The sequence below is a fragment of the Poecile atricapillus genome, chromosome 7 (genome assembly GCF_030490865.1).
Source record: "Poecile atricapillus isolate bPoeAtr1 chromosome 7, bPoeAtr1.hap1, whole genome shotgun sequence".
Classification (NCBI taxonomy): domain Eukaryota; kingdom Metazoa; phylum Chordata; class Aves; order Passeriformes; family Paridae; genus Poecile; species Poecile atricapillus.
This window is the reverse complement of record NC_081255.1, coordinates 3674753-3700844: the sequence shown is the minus strand read 5'-3', so window position 1 is coordinate 3700844 and position 26092 is coordinate 3674753. Positions and strand designations below refer to the sequence as shown.

The window sequence follows — 26092 nt, the reverse complement described above, 5'->3', positions numbered from 1 at the left end:
CAGCCCCTTCCGTTCCGAGCCGCTCCATCATTTCCCGGCACACTCCGCACCGGGGGCTCGCACGGAGCCGGAGCGGGCAGCGCCTGAGGCGAGGCGGGGCGGGGCGGGGCGCGGGGCACGCCGGGAGCTGTGGTTCCCCCGCCTTTGTCCACGTCGACCCGCTCGGTACGCGTTCCCTGCCGGTGCACGTGACCCCCCCGCCGCGCTCCCCCATTGGCCCGGCGGCGCGCGCTGGGGGGCGGTGCCGGAAGCGGCGGCGGCGCGAGGCCGTTTCCTTGGCTACGCCCCCGCGGGCGCGCGCGGAGGGGCCGGGCCGGGCCGGGCCCTTCCTGCCCCGGGAGCCGCGGGAGAGGCTATGGGCCCGCAGCGGGACTAGCGGGCACCCGGCCGGCCGCCATGGCCCTCAGCGGAGCTCCGGGCTGCCGCGCCGGAGAGCGGGGACCCCGCTGGAGGAGGCCCTGGAAGCTCCTGGCCCTTGGCCTGCTCTCCGCCTCCTCCGTGCTGGCGGCCGCCCCAGGCGCCGGAGCCATGAGCAGAGAGGAGAAGCGCCGGCTGGGGTGAGCGCAGGGGCGGCAAGAGAGAGGGAGGGAGGGAGGGAGGGAGGGAGGGAGGGAAGGAAGGACGCCGGGCCGGGCCGGGCCCCCGCCGTGCTGGGCAGGGGATGTGCGCTGCCCCCGGGCTTGGGGTGGGCTGGGCTGGGCTGGGCGGCTGCAGAGCTTCGGGACGGCGTCCCCTGTCCCTCCCTCTCCCCCATAACACTCCAGGGGACGCGTGGCATCGGTGCCCGGCAGGGCTGGAGCTGAGCGGGCCGGACCCTGGCGGGTGTTTTGGGCCAGGTCACCCGGCTGCTGGGGACACGCCGCCCCTTCTCCGGTGTGGGATTAAACTGTGCCCAGTGTGAACTTGTAACTCGCTTGGGAGCTCACCTTGGAGGTTTCAGGCAGGGCTTGCGTGGAGCTAGGGGTGAAAGTGATCAAAGATACGTCTAAATCCCCACTCGGTTTAATTATGGCCGTGCCTCTGTGAGAGTGCGGGAATCATAAAAAAAAGGTAAATGTTTACGTGTGTTCTGCCTAGTTCCTGTATGTAACCTGAACTGCTTCGGTCCCCCATGCATGTACGTGTAAAAGGCTGATTCTTTTATTGTAGTTTTTACTTGAAGGGTGAATATTACAAGGTGTGTGGAAATACATTTTCTTGCCTGGAGTGGGATTTTCTTTAAACAAATTTGCAGTCAAGTGTATTTTTTCTTAGTATGTTTCTGGGGCAGTTTCATCATCCTCATCCAGTAGTCAGTTGTACAGAACAATAATGCAAAAAGTGTGCTGGAGAAACTGTGGATACTCTCACAGTTGTTAATCACGGAGTTGTTAAGGTTGGAAAAGGCCTTCAAGATCATCAAGTCTAGCTGTCAGGTAGAAGTTGATATTTAACTCCATTGTTTACTGTTACTGGGGTTTTCCATCTTTGGTTCTCAGGATAATTTGTGTGTGCAATCTTTTCTATGTTTTCTTCACGAGGTTACACAAGGAGTTGAAATTTCATTCCACAATTTATCTTAAAATTTTTGCGTTGCACTTAAAATATCATCTGATAACCCTAGGCATGTGCAGGTTATGTCCTGCTGTGGTTTGTGTTTTCCTGTTAATGTAAGGTTTAAGCAATTTTCTGTGTGCTACATCACCCAGCAGCTTTGTGTATTTATCTGGGGTTTTGCCTGCTGCAACCTGAGAGGCACCTGGGAAAGCACCATCCTCTTCTCTTTTGATGCCTTAATTCACCTGCTGAGTTAAAACTACTTCTTGAATGTCCAAGTCATTGAACTAAATTGGATATTTACAATATAATTGTGGTGGTTTGGGCTCTTTTATGTTCAGTCTTATCAGCAGAGATTGTGAATTACATTGATGGTAGAAATTAGCATACTTTTTTCCTTGCAGGGCTCCTTAGTGAAACAGCTAGGAATGATCAGAAGTAGTGCTGTGTATTAACAAAACAATGTGGTTTTTTGGGAGTTTTTATATATAGAAGCACTTCTGTCCTTTCAAACATATGAAATAAATGTCAGGGTTTTCTTTAGTATGTGCTTGCTAAAAGATCCCCAAATAATTTCATATTAGGTGAAAAAAGAGTCTTACCTTTCTGGAGTGGACAAGAGTAGCTGAATCAAGAAAAATTATTATTCTGTGTTTCATTGATTTGGGTAGAGTATGTTAGTAGAGGACCTGTGCCTGACAGCAGATATTAAAGTGTGATACATGTAAGATGGTGTTTTAAAGGCCATTGGGAGACAGACTACTAAGGCTTTTTCTTTTTTCTTTTTTAGAAATCAAGTGCTTGAAATGTTTGATCATGCATATAGCAATTATATGGTAAGTCAAATACACTTTCTTGATATTTTTCTGAGGAGTTGTTGCTGACCTTGGGGAGAAAGCAACATACAGTACATGACATTCTATAGAAATATCTGGGAAGGAGGGGTGAAAACAGAGCTAAAATAAATAATAGCACCTGTAAAGTCTTTAAAAAGACCATAACAAATGTTACTTTCAGGAGGGTTGTGATGGCTTTTAGAGTGGTAACTAAGAATTACTTGTGGTAACTCTCCTGATCCGTGCCTGATCTTTCCCAAATGAGTTTATCTCATGTCAGGCTATCAGCAGTAAAGTATTTGGTTTGAAATTCTAGGGAAAGGAAACTCAAGAAGAGCTGTCTGTAGGCATCAGATTCTGGAGAACACAAATTGATCTTACTTATTTTGTGGGTAAAAATAATATTTAATATTTCTTCAGTGGTAAGCCATGTCAGATGCAGTTTGGGCATTCTTCTACAAACTGTTTGTATAAGAGAAAGGAGGATCTGGTGCCATATCCAGGCATTCCAGGCTGTGCCCAAGATGTGACTGTCATATGACCATAGACCATGCTGGCTGTGGTTTCGTTTGCTCTGACTTTTATGATTCCTGTGCAGGTATCTTCCTGTTCTGGATCTTTGAGCTATTCCACACACCCTGGAGCTGCTTGGTTTAGAAAAGCTTAAGAACAGTTACTTGGACTTCCTCAATAATAATTACTTTCAAATATTCTATAAGTAATACACTTCTGAGGAGGAAGTGTAAATGTGACCAAGATAAATATAAAAGATTAATTCTTACTGGCTTTATATGGACATTCTTGCACATTCTTTGTGGCTGTTGCAGAAACCACTCTCAAGTTGCATCAGTTCCTGCAGCACAAACTGCTGTCTCCTGGCAGCATCTTGCTATATGTCCCAGGTTTTGTGTTATGGTTTAAACCTTAATATTTAATTTAAGCTTAAAATCTCAGGAGTAAAACTTTAGACAGCATGGGAGAGATAAAGGACTGTAGATAGGACTGAAAGCTAAGCAAGAGGATTTTCAAAGGGGTGTGGTTTCTCCTTTTAAGTTCTGTAATTTTGAAACCTTTAGCAGTTAAACATCAGGCTTTTTGGTCATAATTTTTGCAATCTAGTTCCATGAAAAACACGTGGCTTGGCTTTCCTCAATGGAAAACTTATATATTTGGCAAAATTGGATAAAATACTACAAGGATCTGTGCTTCTACTGTTCATTGTGTGATAAATTGGCAACTGGTTAAGGGTCTTGCCACATCTGAAGCAAGAAAATACTGTTTGAAGGAGAGGAAAAACTTCAACTATCCTGGAAACTTTGAAGCCAAAAGGATATTTATTTGCCACGTATGCTGGAGCACTAAACAAACAGAGGAATGTGACTTGCTTGTTTAAAGTTGAAGAAAAGATTAGAGTATCAGACTTGATTCTGGCAGCAGGACAATTAAGTATTTTTGCAGGTGTTTCTGAAACAACCAGCTGAAAAGTTTTAATTTTCTGTTTCTATTAATACATATTTTAGACATGCGTATTTAGAAGACTGAAAATGCGTGTTCGATTGCAAGGGAAACTCCCTTGGGTTTTTTTGGTTTGTTTTTTTTTTCTTTTCTTTATTTAGTTGTTAACAGAAGCTTTGAGAAAAAGCTGCTGGGGTTTTTCAGTCCTTTAGCGATATTTTTAATAATAGGGATATTTTTCTTCTTGGCTGTCAGAACATGTGAAAATGTCAGTCACTTGAGGCCAGTGACAAGTTGGGGAATAACTCAATCCAAAGGTGAAAAATAATTCAATCCAATATTCTCTGCTGCAGGCAGAGAATAAATGAACTTTTTATTTTTCAAAATGCTTTTAGTTCTTTATTTGTAAAGCCAAAAGTTTCTTTTTCCAGATTTTTTTATCACTTCTCTTACCCAAAATTTAAGCCAGAGATCTCAGTTTTGACATTGCTTTTGTTGTGCACTTGTTTAATCTGTTTGTCTGAATACTTTGCAGAGAAGCTGCTGTATTAAAGTGATCTAGATTCTGCCTTTTGCAGTTAAACTTGAGGAGAACAAAGACTTGAGTAAAGACCAAAACACTCAGGAGGGTGGTATATAGGGAAGCAAACCATCAGTTTCAAAAGAAGTTGCTGTAAGAGCTGTTTATTTATAGAGAAATGTTCCTTTTTTTATTTTTATTTCATGCTTGAATATAGTTTATTTTTGTACTATGTATTTGGAAAGATTTTGAATGTGTTTACTTGCAGTTTCAGTCCAGCAATTTAAGTTTTTTATCCTGCCACATGTTAGTTCTCCCCTAAAGCTGGAGACCTCAGTACAGAAGCCAGTTTCCTGCTGAAATCAAGAGAAAGTGTTACATTTGTTATATTAGTGTCAGTTATATTTGTAAAAGGCTCATTCTTGTTAGGGGATTTTTGGTGAATTTTATGTCTTATGTAGTAATTCACCAGTTTTTTGTTTGAACTTCTGAGTTCTCTTACTTGTCATTGGCTGTCACCCTCAGCCAGGTGAATTCATTGTGCAGAGTCCAGTGGAGGACCATCAAGGTGATGTAAAGAAAGGCTGAGGGAGCTGGGGCTGTTCAGCCTGCAAAAGGGAAGGCTCTAGGGAATTTAACAAGGGAGGCTGTCAAGAAGACAGGGCCAGACTCTTCTGAGTGGTGCTCAGATGAGATGGGCACAAACTGATCCACAGGAGGTTCCCTCTGAACATGAGGAAACACTTTTCCACTATGGAGTTGACCAGGTACTGGCAAAGGGGTGCCCAGGGAGGCCGTGGAGTGTTCTACCCTGGAGATGCTCAGGAGTTGTCTGGACATGGTACTGGACAGCTGGGTCTGGGTGGCCCTGCTCGAGCAGAGCTCTTGGACAGGATGAACTTCAGAGGTCCCTTCCCACCTGCAAGGCTCTGTGATGGCCATGCAGTTTTTCTGCAGAACAGCATGATGAGGGTTCCTGAGCTCCCAAGAATGGCTGTGAGGACTGTAACTGATTCCCTTGTTTTGTTCCCAACAGGAGCATGCGTATCCAGCTGATGAACTCATGCCTTTAACTTGTCGTGGACGAGTGCGGGGTCAGGAGCCAAGTCGAGGGGATGTGGATGATGCCTTGGGAAAGTTAGTGTCTGAAATGGTCACTGTAAACATCTAGGAATAGAAGTACAATTGGCAGCCCATAATATTTGTTTGTTCAGTTGATATGGCCAGAAACTTAGACTTGTAAGAAGTATTTTTATTATTATGAAGTTAACTGATGTGAAGTTGTACCTTAATTAGAAGAGAATTGACCAGTGAATGAGATCCAAAGATAATATTTTTAACCATTCTCCAAGTATTTCCCATAGGAAAACTTAACAAATGTGGGCTGACATATATTAGTAGTAGAGGTTATAAGGGTTAATGATCAGCTGAACAGAACAGTAAGCTCTTATCCGTGATGCTGGCCTAAAAAGTGATACTTAAAGTGCTTTTTTTAAGTAGAAAGTTTTCTGAAAACAAGCAGTCAAATGATTATCACGTGGATGATAGCCTCAAGCTGTCACTGAAGTATAGAACATTATTTCAGACATGGAAATATTTTCTATTTTTTCTTTAAAGAGAGTTGATAGTACAAAATACTGATCCTGTGGCTAGCAAAATGTAGATTTAAGAGCAGGTTTTTTCTATCTTAAATGGAATAATCAAAGGCAAAGTAGGCCTACTCTAAATGTGTTTGTAATTTGAATATATGCAGTTTATAGATCAAATTCTTTAATAACAACTAGCTGATTTTTTTTTTAATATCACTGTTTAATGTCTCTGCACAATGGTGTTAATCAAAGCTGAAATCTTTCTCTTAAAGACTGCTTCTAATTGTCTCTAGGATATTGAGCATGTTATTTTGGCCATGTTTTGTTATGTACAGATGTTTTTTAGTCTAGAGATTTCCATATAATTCTGCTGCCTTGGAGGTATCCAAAGATACAGCAGGTGAAAAGTATCAAGAAAATGTATTTTTAATCCTGGTCATGCATTCTTTTTAATTACATTTTTTAATGTCAATAGCATTTGAGTAAAAATACCTTTCAGCCCCTTAGTTGCATTAAATTATTGTATGTATTTATTGGTTTTCTGTATACAGGCTTTATTCTGTATTTTATAATTAGTTACATTATTATGTAGTAGATTTCTTACCCTTTTTCTTGCCAGCTGCCTCATCCATTGTGTTCTCTGCCAGTCTTTGCAATCACAAAATGACAGGGTGAGGCAGCTGGGTCAGTTTTGTTTCCCTGGGGAACTTAGGAGCCTTCCATATAGATGTGAAATGTGTAATTTCTCTCCTTTTGTATGGAAGAAGTTGTGGATTTGTTAGGCAGGTGTACTTAGTCATTAGTTAATCTCTGTCTCCTGTAAAACAGTACTCAAAGAATGCCCTTATGTCTTTACAAATAAAAGAGAATTATAATATAGGAACACTTAATTAGAATTTTGGTTGTCACATTTTGCCTACAAGGTTTCAAACATTGGGTACTTACTGAAATCCTTGGTGTGTGCTCCTCAGTAGGCAACTTTAACTGTTCCAAAGTGTTCAGTTTTAACACCATCTTGTTCTGTAAATTCTGTTTCATGTTGTGGGTGTGTCTTAGTATAGAAACAGTTGTTGGAATTAGACATATTTAAGATAAAATTATAGATAGAATTCCTGGGATATGGAAAGGTCCCCTCAGCTTGGGATGCACTAGAACAGCCCTGGAAAAAACCTCTGATCCTCATTAGGATGTTCCTGTTTTAGACAGTGTGGAGCTAACTGGATGCTCTCTTTTCATGGAATGATCACAGAATCCCAACCTGGTTTGGGTTGGAAGGGACCTTACAGCCCATCCAGTGCCACCCCCTTGCCACAGACAGGGGCACCTTCCACTGGCCCAGGTTGTTCTGACCCCTGTCCAGCCTGGCCTTGGACACTGCTAAAATAGTTCTTTATTTTAGAGTAAGTAAAGTAGTTCTTTATTTTAAGCCTACCACTTGCTAGTGTTGGAACAGTTTCTGGTAGGAGAAATTTAGCTTGGAATAGCTTTTGATCTCAACATTTCTCCTTTTTTTGAAAAGGAGACCAGAAAAATACTTAAACTTTTATGCTGAGTTTCTTAATAGAAATGATTGGAGACAAGAAATAAAAATTAAATTTGCTTACCAGAAGTCAGAAAGCTTTACAGTAAATAAGTGTTATCTGTAATCATAGCTTCTTTGTCACTTCCTATTCTGGTCACTAGCAAAGGGGACAAATTTAGAAAGAGGTTTTGATATTAAATGTGTGGAGTACAACTAATTTTTTGCAGCTGGTGGTCTGTGAGAATTTAGTTTTTTCCCTGGTATCAGTTACTATTAAAAATCACTTAATTCCTACACATACAGATCTATAGTAAATCTGTTTTAAATTTTCTTTTGCAGGTTTTCACTGACCTTAATTGATACCTTGGACACTCTTGTGGTAAGTTTAATCTGTTGATAACACATTTTACTTTGATAAAACAAAGATGCTTCTGATGCTCAGACTTATTTTTATCTTTTCCATGACCATTGATGTCTGACTGTTTGAAGTGACTGTTACTTGTGGGAACTTTGAAGTGCTGTGGGGATGGAGTTTGGAGTTGGTTGTAATAAAACTACAGCAGTTCCTTCACATTTCATTGATGCCTTTTTATATTGGGGTTTTTTTTGGCTCTAACTTAACACAAAAGAGTTTGCTTTCCCTTGTAGTCTAAAGCAAGAAGCTCAGTTAGTGGTGGGCACCTCTTAATAACTGATGTATTTCTGGCTTTAATTGTACGTACATATTTCTTGGATAGCTTTGTGTGCACTGAAGTATCCTGTACAAAAATACACTGTGACTGCATTAGCTATACTGGAACTGAACACCTGCTCACTGTTGTATTCTAGGTGTTAAATAAAACCAAAGAGTTTGAAGAGGCTGTAAAAAAAGTAATAAAGGATGTTAATTTAGATAATGACATAGTTGTGTCTGTCTTTGAAACCAACATAAGAGTCCTTGGGTGAGTAACTTTTGTTTTCAAAACTCCTAAAAATGTGGATTTTTGTCAGTGTCTTTAAGACGCCTTTCTGTACTGTTCCACCTATTTGAAACAGGTGTGCCTTTGTCAGTTCACCTGCAAGTAGTTTTAAAATGCAAGGCAGGACTTCCTGCAGTGGTGCTGGATCAAGCTACCCCCCATGTCACTGCTGCATGCACAGCTTTGCTGATTAAGAACCCATGTCCATGCTGAGGGAGAGGTGAATTTGCTTAAGAGAAATAGGCTTGCAAATGGCTCTGTTCAATTTGACTTACCAGATTTTGATACTTGGGTCATAGATTATTTCGGCTTGGAAGGGACCTCTGGGGCTCAATGCAGGATCAGAGCATGTAATTTTAAGTTATTATATGCCATTTTAGAGGTATTGGTGCTATTCCTGTCTAATATTGATGAATCAATGATTCCAGTGATAAACAAGAAGTATTGTTTCCAAAATACTGGTAGCTAACCTTGATTATAATGGGAATTTCATCAGCAGTCTAAAAACTAGGGCTACAGTTATGTACACGTCATCTAAATTGTAGAGAGTTGTCCCTGCTGTTCAGATAAACATACCTTCTGAGATGTGGATAATTTCTTTTGTGTTTAGAGGTCTCCTAGGCGGGCACTCAGTGGCAATTATGCTGAAAGAAAAAGGTGAATATATGCAGTGGTACAATGGTGAACTCCTGCACATGGCAAAGGAACTGGGCTACAAGCTTTTACCTGCTTTTAACACCACTAGTGGTCTCCCTTTTCCAAGAGTAAGTTCTGTTTCTGTAATACAGTATTACAGCTGTAATCAAGACTTCTGTTTTGATTTCATATCTGTTTCCAAAATAATTTCTATATTTATTAAGTGGACAGAAAATTGAAAGCTGATAAATTGCAGGTATTCTCAGGAGCCAGGAGTAGTGAGATATTTACAAAACTAAATTTCCAGGAGCACTTGTGATGTTCTGAGTTCCTGATTTGTTGCTAAAATAATTGCTTGGATTAGATTTTTAAAGTGTATTCTCATATTCAAATGTCTGGTGAACCAGGCAACATGTTCTTGTTTGGGAGGGTTGGTATTTTGAGTCTTTGTGGATAGTTCTCTGTGCACATCTAAGTTGGCAGAGCAAAACCAACGGGATCTGTTTCTTGTCTTTAGAAAGAGCATAGATTATATAGTTGCTATACAATCATAGGAGTGTAAATTCTTTCAGCTTGGAAAAATAAAGATGTTAATCTTTATATTTCTCTAGGTTAACTTAAAATTTGGTGTGAGACATCCAGAAGCACGAACAGGAACAGAAACTGATACCTGTACAGCTTGTGCTGGTACCTTGATCCTTGAGTTTGCAGCTTTAAGTAGATTCACAGGAACATCTATATTTGAGGTTTGCTTTCCACAATACTTTATTTTTTGTCATAGGTCTTTAGAGTTCTGTTTACATTTCATAATTTTGGGAAAACAAGTCTGAGTTCATGAAATTAATGTCTTAGCTGTGCTGCACACAAGTATTTGTATATGTTGAGATTTGTAGTGTTTGTGGGCTTTCTAATAAGGTTTGATATTTTTAAATAATTTTTTTAGTCACAGGAAATAATTTTGATTGAAAGTAGAGTAATACAAAAGTAAACAAGATAAATATTCTGAAGATCAGAAGGAGTTCTGAAATTGTTAGACATAAGACATCCTCTTCCTTTCTCAGCATCTTAATTGAAATAGCCAAAAGAATCACAGTTTTGTGTCTGTGTTTCCCTAATTCCCTGTTGCTGTTGTTGCAGGAATATGCCCGGAAAGCGCTGGATTTTATCTGGGAGAAGAGGCAGCGCAGCAGCAACTTAGTGGGGGTCACCATTAACATCCACACTGGAGACTGGGTCCGCAAAGGTGGGGTCTGACCCACAGGCAGGCACCACAGGCACTCTGGGGCAGGAGAAATCTCATATACCACCAGCATGTTTACCTGGACTGGTGAAAGATATTAATGGGATAGGCAGTGGAGAAACCTGCTGCCCCAAAGCCTGGCTCTGCTCTGAGAGAGCAAAGCCCTCTCTGGTAGAGAAACTGATTTTATTCATGGCAAAGTGTTCCCTGATCCTCTTTAACACCGAGAGGGAAATGCCATGGGATGAATTTTCAGAGACTTTGCTGTAAGTATATAGGAAAAATATAAATAGGATGGGAGAAGTGAAATAAGTGTCTTCAATGCATGTCTGTCCGTATTATTATGTGCACTGGAAGTGCAGAGCTTTGGCATAGACATACAGTATTGTGTCTCTGCTTCCGTGTGTGCCTTAATTCCAGTGATAGGAGGCTTTTCCTTTCACTGGAAGAGCCTTTAAAATCAAAGTGGGAAAATGTGAAAAATACCCATATCACTACTTAAAATAAACCACCTTTTTATTTTCTCCTGTTCCTAGATAGTGGAGTTGGAGCAGGAATAGATTCATACTATGAATATTTATTAAAAGCCTATGTCTTGCTGGGAGATGACAGTTTCCTGGAAAGATTTAACACGGTAAGTTAACACCTTGCTCAGGTTTGTGCCTTCTGCAGTACAAATTTCAGAGCAATTGTGTTGTCAGCTGTTAGCCTGAGAAGGGATCTTTAACAGAATTTCTGTGACTTTTGCTGTGTTCAGTGCCAGCTCTTTTTACTGAGGGTTTTTGCTAATCTTGGATGATCAGCTGTCCCCTGAGCAGTTATTTTAACCCTATCCAATAAAAATCAGAATGTTCTAGGCCTTTATCCATCCTCCCAGTATGGTAGAAACTGTATTTCTAGATCATCTGGGAGAATGCAATACTGCAAATGTTTCTGTAGAAAAATGTAAGGACTTCTTCTTCCAAGCCATTGTACAATTTCATTATGTCCTGGAGCAACAGAAAAATCCAAGTGTGAATCTTGCTTTGCACTGCAGATCCTCAGGCCCAGGATACATTTAAGTATATAAGCTGAAAAGTACACTTAGAATTTTTTTTTAATTCATAAATTACTGAGCAACTTGGACAGAATCATAATTCTTTCATAAAAGCATTATTTCTTTTGAAAATAGCAATATCCATTAAAACATCTTAGATATAAGATATATCTAAGATATATAGATATAAATAAAATTATTTTATATCATATAGCATGATTTTTTTATTAGAAGTGAAATAATTCTGTAGTTAAAGGCCTGTTGTAACACTTTAGGTGTGATGATGATTTCAAGGTCCTAAGAGGCGGCCCCCAGTGTTACCTTTTCCTTCAGCTACTTCTGTTAAGTGTTTCCTGTCAGTTTGGCTCATGTGCTCAGGATTGCACCTTCTGAAAACAAAGTTTAGGATTGGAAGTCGGTAACGTGGCAAGTGACCTAATGGGTTTAAAAGTTCTTCTGAGCCATCCAGTCCAGCTGCTTTGTTTGGCTTTTTAAACTCCTTTTCCTCCTGAGAGGAAAGCCTCCATATGCTTTGGCATTCTGTTGTTCAGAGAAAGCAATTTCAGCTTTCTTTAGAGCATGCTTTAAAATTCAGCCAAAACAAATGTGCCTTAACTGTGATAGTTCCTGGTTTATCACATGGCTGCTGGATATATTTTTGTGTATGTATATATTCTATGGAAATACAGTAAGTTTTGCAAGTGCAATACTTTAGTTTGCAAAACTAGAGATTAGTGGCACTGCCAAATCAATACATAGCAATGACTGGGAATGTAGTAGTGGCTTTTCCATTCAAATACAATGCCAGTCTGGTGATCCATCTCTCTTTCGGGGAATGAATTGAAACACAAACTTTCCTGCTTCTCCTGATGTTTGGCAGCACTATGATGCCATAATGAGATACATCAGCCAGCCACCTCTTCTCCTTGATGTTCACATTCATAAACCAATGCTAAATGCTCGGACCTGGATGGATTCTCTGCTTGCTTTCTTCCCTGGATTGCAGGTAAGGTGTAAAACCCATGTAGAGATACGTTTAATAACAAGGAAATTATTAACTGGGTTGGATATATGATTTTCAAGTCAGCCATAGTAATTTGATTTTCAGAAATACTGAGGGAACATCCCTAGAAGGGTCCAAGGCCAGGCTGGTCAGGGCTTGAAGCAACCTGGGGTAATGGAAGGTGTCCCTGCCTATAGCAGGGGGTGGCATTGGATGGGCTTTAAGGTCCCTTCTAACCTAAACCATTCTGGGATTCCATGGTTTCTGTACTTAGTCTTCCAGTCACTTCAAATGCCATGATGCAAGTTAATGTGTTTTTCTGGCTGTGTTAAGTATCAGGAAAAGTATGTTCATGTAATTTGCTTCCTTCACTCCTAGTCATGAAAATACTCCAATTAAGCTGCCTTTTTACTAGTAACCAATTTTCTAGTTTCTGTGCCATTGACATCTTTAAGGTAAACTGAATCACATTTTCAAGCCAGTTCTCTGTAAATGTCAGAAGTCCTTGTTCTGCACAGGCAATAATTTTAATGAGGTCACTGAGTTTTGCTTTAAAAACTCTTAAGGAGTATCTGTGACTTACACTGATAGAGATTAATAATTACAGTATGTAGTGACTGCTCTGTAGCTTTACATGAACACACTAATGTGAACTAACTTAATGTGATTTTTTTTTAACCTTGAGTATTATTCCTATGCTGAATTAGTGTTACTTTTATTTTTTAATTTTAGGTGTTGAAGGGTGATATTAGACCTGCTATTGAAACACATGAGATGCTGTATCAGGTTATAAAAAAGCATAATTTTCTTCCAGAGGTGAGGTAGAAGTTTTTTGATTTTGTAAATCAGAAATGTGTATTTTTGATTGTGTAAACTCATTCTTACCTCAATTTGAGCAGTTGCAGATGCCCATTTGAAAAACCAGCAGGTATATATATTATTAAAATCAAAGCTTCATTTCCACAACAGTCATGCGTGATTTGCAGTTCTGCATGTCTGACAGCTGAGAGAACATTCAGGAATTTTGTATAATGTCTTTGAAAGTCAGCACACAAACTTACTGCAGATGCTGCAAGTCTTTGAGCAAGTCCATTGTGCACAGAAAAACTTGTTTACCTGCTGAAGTGTGTCTTTAATCTGTGATGACCCAGATTATATTTGAAAGCTTCAGACTCCAGATTTAATTCTGACTTTCCTCTAGTGTAAGCTTATTTCTGTTAGAGAACTTTTTAATTAATATCACATTCACCTAGTGTGTTATTGAGAGCAAAGAATGTTAAGTACTGGAGTGATTTTTTTTTTGGGGGGAGAGCTTTTAAAATGGTGTAATTTGGCTGTTTATGGGTTTTTTGTTTTTTTTTTTTTTTGTGTGTTTTGTACTTCTTTAAAAGGTCAAGTAGTTGTTTTTAAGCCAACAGACCATCCCCTAAGCAAAGACTTGGTTTAAACCTTAGTATGAAATAGTGAATATATGAAAGAAGTGGCTTTTCCCAGTGCATTTTAAAAGTGAATAGATAGACTAGGAAATTTTAGATATCTGACTTCTAGCCTGTGGTATTAATTTAGAAACAACTGCTTAACCATCTGTCAGTGTGCAGTGACACTTGAGAGCACTGGAGGTATCAGGTGTGTTTGAAAAAACGGTGTTTATCAAAGCTAGGCTGGTTATGCAGTTAACATAGAATTCAAATAAACCTGCGTTTGGTTTGCATTCCTGCATTTATTTTTGCCTGTTCTTTTTCACCCTCAGGCATTCACAACAGACTTCAGAGTTCACTGGGCTCAGCATCCTCTGAGGCCTGAATTTGCTGAAAGCACCTACTTTTTGTATAAGGTACAGTCATATTCATTCCTCTGACCTTTGAGCACTTTTTCCTTGCACCTAGAATTTTGTTGCTGTTTTATTTCAATACAGAATTGAGTAGCATATTTCCAGCTTAACTTACCCACTGGAGACTAAATGATATCCAATTTAGGATATAAACAAGATGTTTATAATGTAATGGTTATAATTTTTTTTGCTTTGTTTTATTTTATAGGCTACAGGAGATCCTTACTACCTAGAAGTAGGAAAAACCCTCATTGAAAACTTGAACAAGTATGCCAGAGTTCCCTGTGGTTTTGCTGCGATGAAGGATGTTCGTACAGGAAGTCATGAAGACAGGTAAAGTTTGCACAATTATTTTTTTAAATATAAAATTACAGAAAAAATCAAATTGCCCTGTGTAATTGATTACAATGAATTAATTGGTATTGGAGAAGTTGTCTTTCTTCAGTCTAATAACCAAGTCTTAAATTACCCATTTGTAATTGTATTGAACTGTTAAGTGCATTGGAGCAATCCGTCAACTGTTTCAGTAGGGTTATAGGGTGCTCTATAAGAACATTCTTAGTTGAAAAATGTCTCATTTGTTTGAGAGCAATAGATGAATTACATTCAAACTAAATATACTTCAAATCTGTAAGTTTTTTAGGAGGTTTATTTGTTTTTTCTATAATGCTCTTTTGTACTGAATGTGCTGAATCATTTACCTCCAAACACAGCTTCTTCCAAGTGGAAGGAATGCTAATGTCATTATGTCCAGCAGTAATAGTCATGAAGTCTTCAGAGATGGAGCACTAGGAATATTTATTTTACTGATGACTTGAACTAAAGGACATCCCCTTTTTCTCCACAGGATGGACTCATTCTTCTTGGCTGAGATGTTTAAATACCTGTACTTGCTGTTTGCTGATAAGGAGGACATGATTTTCGACATTGAAGATTATATCTTCACTACAGAAGCTCATCTATTGCCACTCTGGCTCTCCACTACAAACCAAACCATCTCTAAAAAAAATACAGTATGTAACAACTCCAGTCTAATCAGTTTCTGTGGTACACTTCCTTTTTTGGAGGGGAGATGGAAATAAAATCAGGAAAGACTATAATTTGAGGAAGTGCACCAGTTTGAACGCGTTGTTTAACAGGCACTATTTCATCATATTAACAGTGCCAGTCACAAGAGAAGGAATAATGACTGGATTCTGCACTGCTGAACCTTGACATAAAAGATAGGAATTATTAGCAAGATTTAAAAAGAAAATCATTCCTCCCTTCTGTAGAAATCGGGAGATAACACAGTAGAGTATTTTGTCCCCATTTTTTTTCATTATTATTTTTTCTAAAACCTAAGTTTTTCTTGTTTGTTTTAGCACATGAACAAATTTTGAGAGGTTTTTTGAGACAGCTGTGGAGTTAATTTGACAAGATACAGCTGCAGACAGATTTGGGATGTTTAATCACTTTGGTCCATGCAGTAGCCACCTATTGCATAAATATGAGAGCATTTGCGGATTTATAAATTACTTAACTTTCCAAAATAACCTGAAGTAATACAGCTGTGCCACGAAACATTGTACATCCTCATTTTTTTTTATTTTGTGGTCAGTAAGGTGACATAATTTGTCTGTAAGGCAATAAGAAAAAGACAGACAAGAAAGAGAAAATGGTGTCTGAGAAAAATCAAGGACACAAATTCCCTTATTTATGCCTCTATTTTTAACATTTTCTAAGAGTTTTACAGAAATGTCTGGATCAGAGGAAAAGGCTTATATTGTGTGTCAAGCCATGTATTCTGGAAAAATTATCCTGTCTGATGGACTTCAGCATTAGGCAGAGACAAATTTTTCATTATTTGATGTTAATGTCAAACACTGGTTATGTTTTAATGGGTCATGGGTTTGATGTTAAATGTTCCATCAGGGTGGAAATCCCATACCCTCTCTGAAATGTCCTTTCCCTAAGAATGTATATTTCCTCTTTGAGTTTTGGAAACAGGCTGTTTTCTGAACTAAGCAAGAGGTTTCCTGAAGGGTCTGAGGGAGCATTTTATGTAACTTTTGTTCCACATATAAGAATTTAATACCTTTGAGACAGGTAGCGTTCCCACAGCTGGTGCTGTGTTGAGTGCTGGCCTAACTTTGTTCTGTTGAGAAATGCAAATGTTAATGAAAGACCAATAGAGAGGATAGAATAAATTGCTTAAATGTAGTTTTTTAAGCTCTTTGAGTCAAAGCTGCAAATGGGCATAATCCAAGTAAGAGAAACCCATTGAAAATGGTGTCAGATGGCTGAAAAAGGCTGTGATGTTGGGTGTTCCTCTTTTATGGAATTTTATCTGAAGAGATATAATCTGTGAATGATTTTTAACATAAAATAAACATAAACATACAGTGTTATTAAACTGTGAGAGAGATACTTGGTACTATCAACCCAACATCCTGTTTGTATTTGCTCTAATAAACAAGAAAGGTCATGTCTTAGTAACAGCCCTATAGATTTTGGGGTTTAGGGAGCCTTTAAATACTTGATTTTTCGTTGGCCAGTACGTTGCAAACGGGAGGAGTGAGTCTTTTCAGGTAGATAAATACTACATTAATTTTTATGAGTTATAAAATGAGCTTGTTGGTTATCTATAACCAGTTATTTGCTAAGCTAAGGACATGCTAAATGTGGCTTCAAACCACTAGACATGTTCCACATGGATTCACGTGTTACAAACCAGCAATTTGTGCAGATGTTCACTTGGCCATCTTTCCTGAAAATAGAAATTGTTTGAATTATACAGAGATTCTTCCTTGCTCATCCAGACTTGTGAGTCTGTGTGGTTCCTGAGGAGAATCTTTTGTTCACATGAAAAGATGTGACATTTTTAGTAAGAATGACCTAAAGCCTGCAGCTGGTCACTTGCTGTAAAGCCAGTATCAGGTGAAACCAGAACTACTCCCTTTACTTGTCCAGCACATAAAATACAGGGCACTGGCTTTGTCATGAGCAGATTTGAGAAGTACTGTCTGCCAGCAGAGAATTAGCTGTTTCTGAAAAAAAAAATCTAGGAATTGTATATAAATTTAGTAAATTTCAAATTAGAATAGATGTTGTATTCGCCTGTCCAAGGCGTTGCAGTGCACTGGCTCCTTCCTATTGCACTCAGCTGCCACATGTCCCCAGAACACAGATTACTTAAGTTAGGTTTCTGATTATGTTCTTTATGTAAAAATATAACCTGCATTTTTTTACTCTGTATCTTTCATTTTAGAGCACAGAGTACACAGAGCTGGACGACAGCAACTTTGACTGGACCTGTCCGAACACCCAGATCCTCTTCCCAAATGACCCCTTGTTTGCCCAAAGCATCCGTGAGCCTCTGAAGAATGTGGTGGATAAGAGCTGTCCCCGGGGCATTTCCAGAGCGTAAGATGGATATTTCCTCTCTTTTTGTTAGCACAGGGTCTGCTCTGCAGGGAAGGAGAAGTATGAGGTGTGCTGGAGCAGGCAGTCCTTATGGGATGGGCCAAAGGGACGATTCTTGGTCACAGGAAAAATCACTTTGGATTTCTCTGGCATCCTCAGCAAGACTTAGCTTGTTTCCAGCTGGAAGTAGCAAGTCTTTTGAAACAAAAGGAGCTGAATGAGATGCATACCTCAGCTGCAGCTCCCACTTGGATTATTGCAGGAAGTGTGTCTCTCTGATTTGAAAAATTAATTTCTGCAGTCTCCTCAACAATTCTGAAGGTCTTCTTTATATTAAGGAAATTACGCTGCCACACATAACTGCACCTGTTTTGAGGAATTTAGGGCAGTTTTAAGGCTGAGGAAGTTTGTCCTCCTGACCACCTCTTCTATATTTGTATTTCATGAATAAAACTGAGTTGCAGCTTTATGGGGCAAACTGGGTTTGATCAGTGTTGCAATAATGCAGAGCGTTTACAAATGAGAGTATATGGAAGTTTTGTTACCAATGCTGGGGGGAGGTTTTGCACTATAAAATTAATGATAATATAGACAACTTTAAAAAAAGGTAACTTGATTGAGAATTTGCATTCCGCTGAAGCTTGCACTCAGTGTACCAAGAATTCCAATCTTGTGATGGCAGGGATAACACTAGAGTTCTGTTTCAAGGGTAATCTGTTTTTTAAAGCCTTGATCTCTGATGTCTTTTGGCAGAGAAGAGAGTTTGGGAAGTGGACCAAAACCACCGTTGAGAGCCAGAGATTTCATGGCCAGTAATCCTGAGCACTTGGAGATCCTGAAGAAGATGGGAGTCAGTTTGATCCATCTGAAAGATGGACGAGTACAATTAGTGCAGCATGCAGTGCAAGTAAGATGACCTGGCAGGATTTTATTTTTTAGAGCTCTCAGCAAAGTCCTCCTAGCAATGATACTTGATACCTGGAGCTTCAGCCACCCTGTGGAAAGAGAGATGGGTGTTGTAGCTATAATTAGCAGGCTGATGCTTGTTAATATTTTGCCTCAGCAACACTTTTAACTGATCTTCCACTAAATTAGGTAGAGGCTGCTCATGTTGAAGTGATGTAGCCAACAGCATCTTGGCTGAGAACACTGCTTTCAGTGTGAGATACCTCCATCATACCTCATAAAGATATGAGGTCTGTATATTTGTGTATTTTCAGTCTCCTGAAGGTGGTGCAAGGTGCTAAACCTTTTGTGAAATGATGCACAAGTGGGAGTTATCCACCCTGTGTGTTAAAGTCTTTGTAGCAGTGGTCCAAGCAAACACAACTTCAACTTCTTTCCCCCCAAATTCCTCAAACATTTAAGATAAATTTTTTTATTGATTCTTTTCTATGCAGGCAGCAAGTTCCCTGGATGCTGAGGATGGCTTACGGTTCATGCAGGAAATGATTGAACTCTCCAGCCAGCAGCAGAAAGAGCAGCAGCTTCCTCCTCGTGCTGTCCAGATTGTTTCCCACCCCTTCTTTGGCAGGGTGGTCTTGACTGCTGGGCCAGCACAGTTTGGGATGGACTTGTCCAAACACAAAGCAGGGGTATGAGAGATGTGGGTGTGTCTGTTCCTTTCCCTGTTGCACAAGCCTCAGTTTACAGTACTGCTGTTGTTTGAGGGCATCCAGCTGAACCTCCAGGTGATCAGTTAATTATGGTGGTTAAAACAACAGGGCCCAGTGGTGACAATGACAGCAGTAACAGGCGTGAGGATGAGTGGCTTATCTGTCTGTGCACTGTGCCCTGCTCCTGAGTCATCAGCCATGGTATAGGATTTAAAACACATTGCAAAGCAAGATTATCCAGTCTGCAGTGCACAGCTAAGGAGGTGGTGATTTAGGGGAAGTTTCTCTCCCATGTCAGGCAGAAGCTTTTTAGAGTTAGAGCAAGCTGTTCTAACAAAAGCTTTTCTGGAAGGCTCTGTGTAGATGGAAGAGGGCAATGCCACAGAGGCAGAGGTCCCTATGGGAAGCAGTAGGAAAACCCACATTGCAGCCCCAAAGAGGAGTTCCAGACTAGCAGTTCACAGGAGAAAAATTTCCAGAGACAGTGCTTCCCAGGTGCAGATAAACCACACTGATTTTGAGAATTAGGTTTTCTTTCAGTCATTCTTTGCTTCTAGAGCTCCAGTTTCAGGGCACAGATTGTCTGCACTGACACAAGACAACACTAAATGCATTAGAGTGACTGAAGGAACAAAAATACTTGGCAATCTTTCACAAGCATGACCATAGTGCTCTAACTCTCTCTTTATTTTTATTTTTTCAAAACAGACAAGAGGATTTGTTGCAACCATTAAGCCATATAATGGATGCTCAGAGATCACTAATCCTGAGGCAGTGAAAGAGAAAATTGCTTTGATGCAGAGAGGCCAGTGTATGTTTGCTGAAAAGGCACGAAACATTCAGAAAGCTGGAGCAATAGGAGGCATTGTCATTGGTAAATATAATTCAAAGTTCTTAATTTGTGCAAATTTAACCCAGTTTTACAGATGTGAAGATACAGGAAAGCTGACAAGCTTTAAACTGAGAAGCACAGCAATTGTGCTTTCAGAAGATGAAGAGATGTTTGAGGATTTCTGGTTCTGTGCAGACTCAAATTGGGATGGGGGGTTATCAGTGTTTTTGCATATTACAAGTTGTTTAAGGATTGCAGGGTGCTGTCAGTACTAATTGCTGAGGAGGAATGGGGATAGAAATGAAAAGTGGAGGAAAACACACCAGGTTGGGGTTTGCTGTGAAGTGACTGGGCAGGGGAGGCTGCTCCAAGTTCAGCTGACCTAATGGGAATTTTTCCCTTCCTCTGGTGTGCTCTGCTTAGATGACAATGAGGGCAGCAGCAGTGACACAGCCCCTCTCTTCCAAATGGCTGGGGATGGCAAGAACACAGATGACATCACCATTCCCATGCTCTTCCTCTTCAACAAGGAAGGGAACATCATCCTGGATGCCATCCGGGAGTATGAGGCTGTGGAGGTGCTCCTTTCTGATAAAGCAAAAGACAGAGGTAAGGTTAGAGGTGATTTAAATCCAGTTCCCATCTGTGCCATGGCACAGTGGAAAATGGACAGGAATGATTTGCACTGCAGCCCAGAGGTGCTGTGGTTTTCTGTTTGACACTGGAATTAGATTTTTAGTAAGCAAGCTTTTCTGAGAGATATCATTGATATCCACTCCCCCCATGAGGTAACATCCAGAAATGCTGTTCCTAAATGTCACTTTGGCTTATGAGAAAATCCAGCCTTTTGGATTCCTTTTGAGCCCTTTTTGTCATCAGCTGCTTTGAAGTATCATCAGGAACAGTGTGTTTCCAGTGCCCTACATGGTGAACATCTCTCCCTCACCAAGATCCCCAGTGACATTCCTGGAATCCAAAAGCAGCGAGACTAGAACTATTTTGCCTATCTGAGGAGAAGTGGTGAACATAAGAAATAAGGCTGCTGACCTCAGATGTTTTGTGGGTGTTCTTGTGTAATGCAAGAAAATTGCAAGCTAATACATTCCCAGTTGAAATGTTTGAATGAAGCAGAAAATTCCAGATTATCCTCTTGTAAGCCTTCCTTGTAGCACTGCTGTGTCCAAGAAGAGTAGGTAAGAAAAAATATCTCTAGAAAATCAGCCTATTTCCAAAGGGGATATACCAAAATCTTGTCTTGTTTCTTCCTAAGTTACAAATCCCTCCTGTTTATAACAGTGCTAAGTGCTCTGACAAAATGCTAAATACAAGATAGCTCTGCCTTTGAGAGTTTGTAATCCATATCTGCTTCTTCCCCCACCTTGTGCTTCCGTTTGGAATCCCAGCAACAATCTTTAAAGGTAAAATGATTCCAAACTACATTATTGATAGCAGTAAGTATCCCATGTCAACAGTGGCATGTGCAGTTAAATTCCCTAAAATCCTGAAATATTGGTGTCCTGCTTATAGCCATAAACATGAAACTCAGAGAACCCTGCATGACTAAATTGGGCAGTGGTTGGGAGCTGAGCTGGGATGTGGGAGATGTGTGTTACTTGCTTTGAGTGGGGAGGCTCTGGCTTTGGCTCTCTCAAATGCACAGTTCAGTAAACTCAGGAAATTCTGTCCATCTGTGTGCTCAGATGTGGGATCCTGGTGGATCTGGGAGTGCTTTAAAGTCCAACATTAAAGTTCAGTGCACGCAGTGGGTATTTGCTTAAGGCTGAAGGAGGGTAACTGGCACTGACCCAAAAGTCACTCCTGAAGTTTGAGGAACCAAAATGAGCCTCAGTGTATTGTTTGCCCTCATGTAAAATGTGTTTAAAGGCATCTCTCCTATCCCTCTGTAAAATATAAGTCAGTACCATTAAATTTTCATATCACTGGAAAGTCTGCTCTTCTTTGAAGAAATAAGGCCAAGGGAAGTGACCTTGATTTTGGAATACATAATAAAATGTTGCGTTCCTGCGGTTGTTTCAACTTTTTTTTTTTTTTCCTCTTTTCCTTCCCTTTCAAAGATTTGGAAATGGAGAATATGGACCAGAAATCATCTGAAAACGATTCACACAAACCAATATACGAGGAAGCTCCTTCAGAATCTCAGGATGCTGGAGCAGTCAGTGAGGAGCCCAAAGGAGGAGGAGAGAGCTCTGCTGTTGGTGACACTGATCCTTTGCCTCCTTCCAGTGCAGACAGTGCCAGTGTTTCCGTGGCAGATCAGGATCCCCACAGCCCTGGACCTGCAGGGGCTGGTGCTCTGGAGACAGCATGTACACCAGGGGACAGCCAGCCTCAGGAACAAAACACCCAGACAGAGGCCAATTCCAAAGCTCACTGGGATAGTGAAGTCCAGCCTATGGAATCCATATTAGCAGACTGGAATGAAGATATAGAAGCATTTGAAATGATGGAAAAGGATGAGCTATGACTTGTAATAGTAACTTATTTGTTAATAAACAAGTGGAGACCTCTTTGGGTAGAAGTGAGGCCTGATATCCAAGAAAACATATTCAGTATTGGGATGAGCAAGCAGGTGTCACCTGGAAAACAACATAGAATTCCAGCACAGGCTCTTTGTATGTTTTAATTTTTCCTGCTTAAAAATGGGAACGTGCAATCAAAGCAATTGTGTGGCCCTGTGGCTGGTGCTGTGCCCCAGGTAGTGACAAGCCTGACTTGTGCCTTCCAGGCTCCGAGAGGACTCTTGGGGCTCTGGGAAGCAGGAGTTGAGCAGGGTGGGGTGACAGACCATGGAATGGTTCTTGATGGGGCACCCACCCCTCCCCAGCTGAAAGCCTTCCTTACAGCAGCAGGGGAATTGTTTCCAGGTGTTTGCACTGCTGGAAGCAGTCTGGTTTTGTCTGACATATCACAGTGCTGCTCCTCACTCCTTACACCCCTTACCACAAGAAGCCACACGGGGACCTGGGAGTTCCCCTCCTGCTCTGCTTCTCTGGCTGGAGGAATTGTACAAACCAAAGGCAGAGTGTGAGCAGATCATGTCAGGGAGGCTGGGCCAGCTGTGGGGCCAGCAGGAAAAGGTGTGGGAAGGTCCTGCTGGAGGCGGAGGGGAAGCAGGCAAGGCAGGTGTTGAGTCCCATGTGTTTCCCTTGACCTCCCAGGTGGAAAAACTCCAATCTGCCCTGAAACCTGAAAGTCTCTGAAAGGACACAGCTATATCAGGTGTAACAAAACTTTTTTTCTGCAAGTTTGACTTCCAGCAGCTTGACTCCATTGTACTTTTTATATACAACTCGTGTATGTGGGGTTTCAGGCAGGGAGGTCGGGGCCAGTGGGGAAGGGCAACAATTCTGGCTGTTGGGTCAATAGTTCAGAGTCCAGGGGGTGTTATCCCAGGCTCTGGAGTTTGTTACAGGTAAGTGGGAGTCTGAATTTGCTATCCCCATTATATTTAAGTAAAAATGGGGAAGTTTAAACAACATAGAGGCATTTTGACTGTGTCCAAAGAAACTGCCAAAAACTAACTTGATTTATATAAATTGCTTTTAGTGAACTGTGGTTCAAAAAATGGTTTTATATTGAAGACTAAATGAACACTGCCTATATGCTGCACCAGGCTAAAAATACAGGTTTATGTTCATCATTGGAATGGAGTAAATAAACAGGAAGCCCCACTCTGGACTGCACCTTTGATTTAACTGGTGAAATTACATGTGCTGAATATGCAACTGTTAATTAGCACAGCCATACTCTGTATTTATACTCTGTATAGTGAGCAGAGCAATCCCAGGCAATGCTGGATTCATGTACTCAGCCACACTTGCTTTCAAAAGTCTCAGAATGCACAGGTACCTTTTGAGAGCATGGCAGTCCATCTAAATAGCATCCAGAACTTTAAATCACCAGGAAAGGAGGGAATTCGAGGAGGAATATTGAATAAGTGTCCTTTGAAAGAAATTAGCTCTTAAATGGAGTTGTCATTCCTTTGCACAAGTCACTGTCTGGAGGTTTGGACTTGAAGCAGCTGGGCATTTTCAGTTGGGAATGTTTTTATTGATGGGGTTTGTTTCATAAGTTCATAGAAAGCATTTGACCGTGGGAGCCTTGTTAAGCGTCCTTGGTCCCTGGGAGTGCCAGGACATGGCCAAGTGCAGGATCAAACTATGAGGTGCAGATCAAACATTTTCACTCAGAATTCTCTTGATTGCTCAGTGCCACAAAAGGAGCATCTTTGTTGCCATGCTTTTTGACATGGATGTCATCTTGGTAGCTCTTTTGGTGGAAATAGAGTTATTTTTATATCCTAGAGGCTCTGGTCATTATTATCTCAATATAGCAGCTAAAGGTTTTCTTTCTTTTACTTGCAGATTTAGTTGTACATGTCAAATTTATTAAAAGGTTAACTTTCCTTGCCATCACCAGCTCATTTTTAGTAACTGCTTTCTCCACCTGTTAGCAGAGCAGCAGGCATTACCTTTCAGGGATCCCAGAACTCCATATGGATTTGGGGGCAGCATTTTGGTGGTGGCCTACCTCAGATAACTGTTGCATCCTTCCTTTTGGAGTGGTTTTTGTTTCATTTAGTTGTGCTTCACCTTTGAAACTATCACGAGAGCCATAGCTTTGTTTACAGAACTGAATCAGGCAAGGTTGACCTTTTGGGAAAGAGGATTAAATTGGGGGGACAGTTTCATTCAGGTTATTTTCACTTTGTATTTCCTTATGAGGACATGTGCTTTAGTTTAACCAGTTCATATCATTCTGGAAAGAATTCAGTTTTCTGTTAGTATCATCTTAAAAAGCAAAAAGAATGTATTCATCAAAAAGAAAAACCCTTTTGGAAAGGAGAGTATTCTTCCCAAATGTCTGAGAGTCTGCTCTCTGTACATGGAATATTGCTTGTAGCTCATTAATCAGGAATCACCCCTTCTGTATAGCATTGTACATTTCTTTGTATGGTATTGAACACTGAAGAATTCAGGAATCACAGCTGCAACTAGCACTTATTCCATGCCATGTAATTCAGATCAGCCAATTATTTTCTCATTTGATCTTAGAGGAATCTTAATTGTTTACATTTATTGTTTTTTAATGAAGTTTGAAAATGAGCCCAGCTCTGGTTCTCCTCCTCCTGCCAGTGTCCCTGAGTAGTCACCAATGAGTGTATGCTGAGAGGTGAAAAACAGGACATCTTATGCAACAGGCGTCAGTCAGAACATAGAAAACAAACCATTCTGTGAATGAAAATTGTATGTTCAGATTTTATAAGATTTTTGGTTTGTTTTTTTTTAGCCAGACCAATTTACAGCCGTATATTTTCTTATGGCAGATGTCTAATAACAGGTGCTGTAACACTGTTGTTGGGTTTTACTCTCTGGTGGTAAGTGTTTCTAAGGGCAACTATGTAAAAGTGTGATGTAAAAGTCTGGGCTAAAATGTACATAATCTGTGTACATAATTGTCTACTTGATTATAACTGCTGATTGTAAAGATTTAATAAAATGTAAATATTCTGGTCAAGCTGTGCAGAACTGATGCTCATTTCTGCGTTGCTGTTGGCTGTCATTTTCAGCAAGGCAGTCACACTGATCCTTCACTGGCAGCCTCAGTGGGGGATGGAGCAGCCTTGTGTCTGCCACCCTGGAGAAGCCTGGAATTTTTCCCTAGGAAATTGGCTAAACCCAGAGGTATTGTAATAACCAAAACACCACCTTTTCAGTCTAGAATTGAAACTGGACAGGCTCTCAGCAACCAGATCTATTAGGACTATTTCAACCTCTCTTCTCTATGATGTGGGCATTCTTGTTTTATTTTTAAAATGCAGAATTCAGGCCCTCAAAAGTTCATTTTGTCTGCTGCACCCGTTTTATTCAGAATGAGAAAAACAGGTCTCACTTGGGCCTGATGAGGTGAGTCGTGGAGGGGTGTATCCCTCATCCTTCCTCTATTATGAGCTCTCCTTCACCACCTCTATTCCTGGAAATTTTTCCTCTCTGGAAGTTAGGATTAAGAAAATTCAGATTAAGATGTAGGAGCCCTAAATTCAAGTCCTTGTTCA

General features: G+C 40.5%; 1 protein-coding gene across 1 annotated transcript; it reads left to right on the top strand.

The window, feature by feature from the left end:
• Positions 1 to 292: 292 nt before the first annotated feature.
• On the top strand, positions 293 to 24102 carry EDEM3 (ER degradation enhancing alpha-mannosidase like protein 3). The gene is made up of 20 exons (XM_058842637.1): positions 293 to 557; positions 2327 to 2372; positions 5384 to 5484; positions 7798 to 7837; positions 8287 to 8399; positions 9028 to 9181; positions 9665 to 9799; positions 10191 to 10296; positions 10830 to 10927; positions 12210 to 12335; positions 13065 to 13148; positions 14083 to 14166; positions 14372 to 14496; positions 15011 to 15176; positions 17414 to 17568; positions 18322 to 18475; positions 18969 to 19163; positions 19893 to 20058; positions 20440 to 20625; positions 22092 to 24102. The coding sequence occupies exons 1-20, from the start codon at positions 397 to 399 to the stop codon at positions 22499 to 22501; spliced, it is 2805 nt and encodes a 934-aa protein (XP_058698620.1). The 5' UTR covers positions 293 to 396; the 3' UTR covers positions 22502 to 24102.
• The last annotated feature ends 1990 nt before the right edge of the window (positions 24103 to 26092 follow it).

Coding starts and splice junctions, on each gene's coding strand:
- EDEM3 (XM_058842637.1), top strand. CDS start 397: ATGGCCCTCAGCGGAGCTCCGGGCTGCCGCGCCGGAGAGCGGGGACCC. Junction 9,182..9,664: donor GTGGTCTCCCTTTTCCAAGA/GTAAGTTCTGTT, acceptor ATATTTCTCTAG/GTTAACTTAAAATTTGGTGT. Junction 18,476..18,968: donor TAGTGCAGCATGCAGTGCAA/GTAAGATGACCT, acceptor TTTTCTATGCAG/GCAGCAAGTTCCCTGGATGC.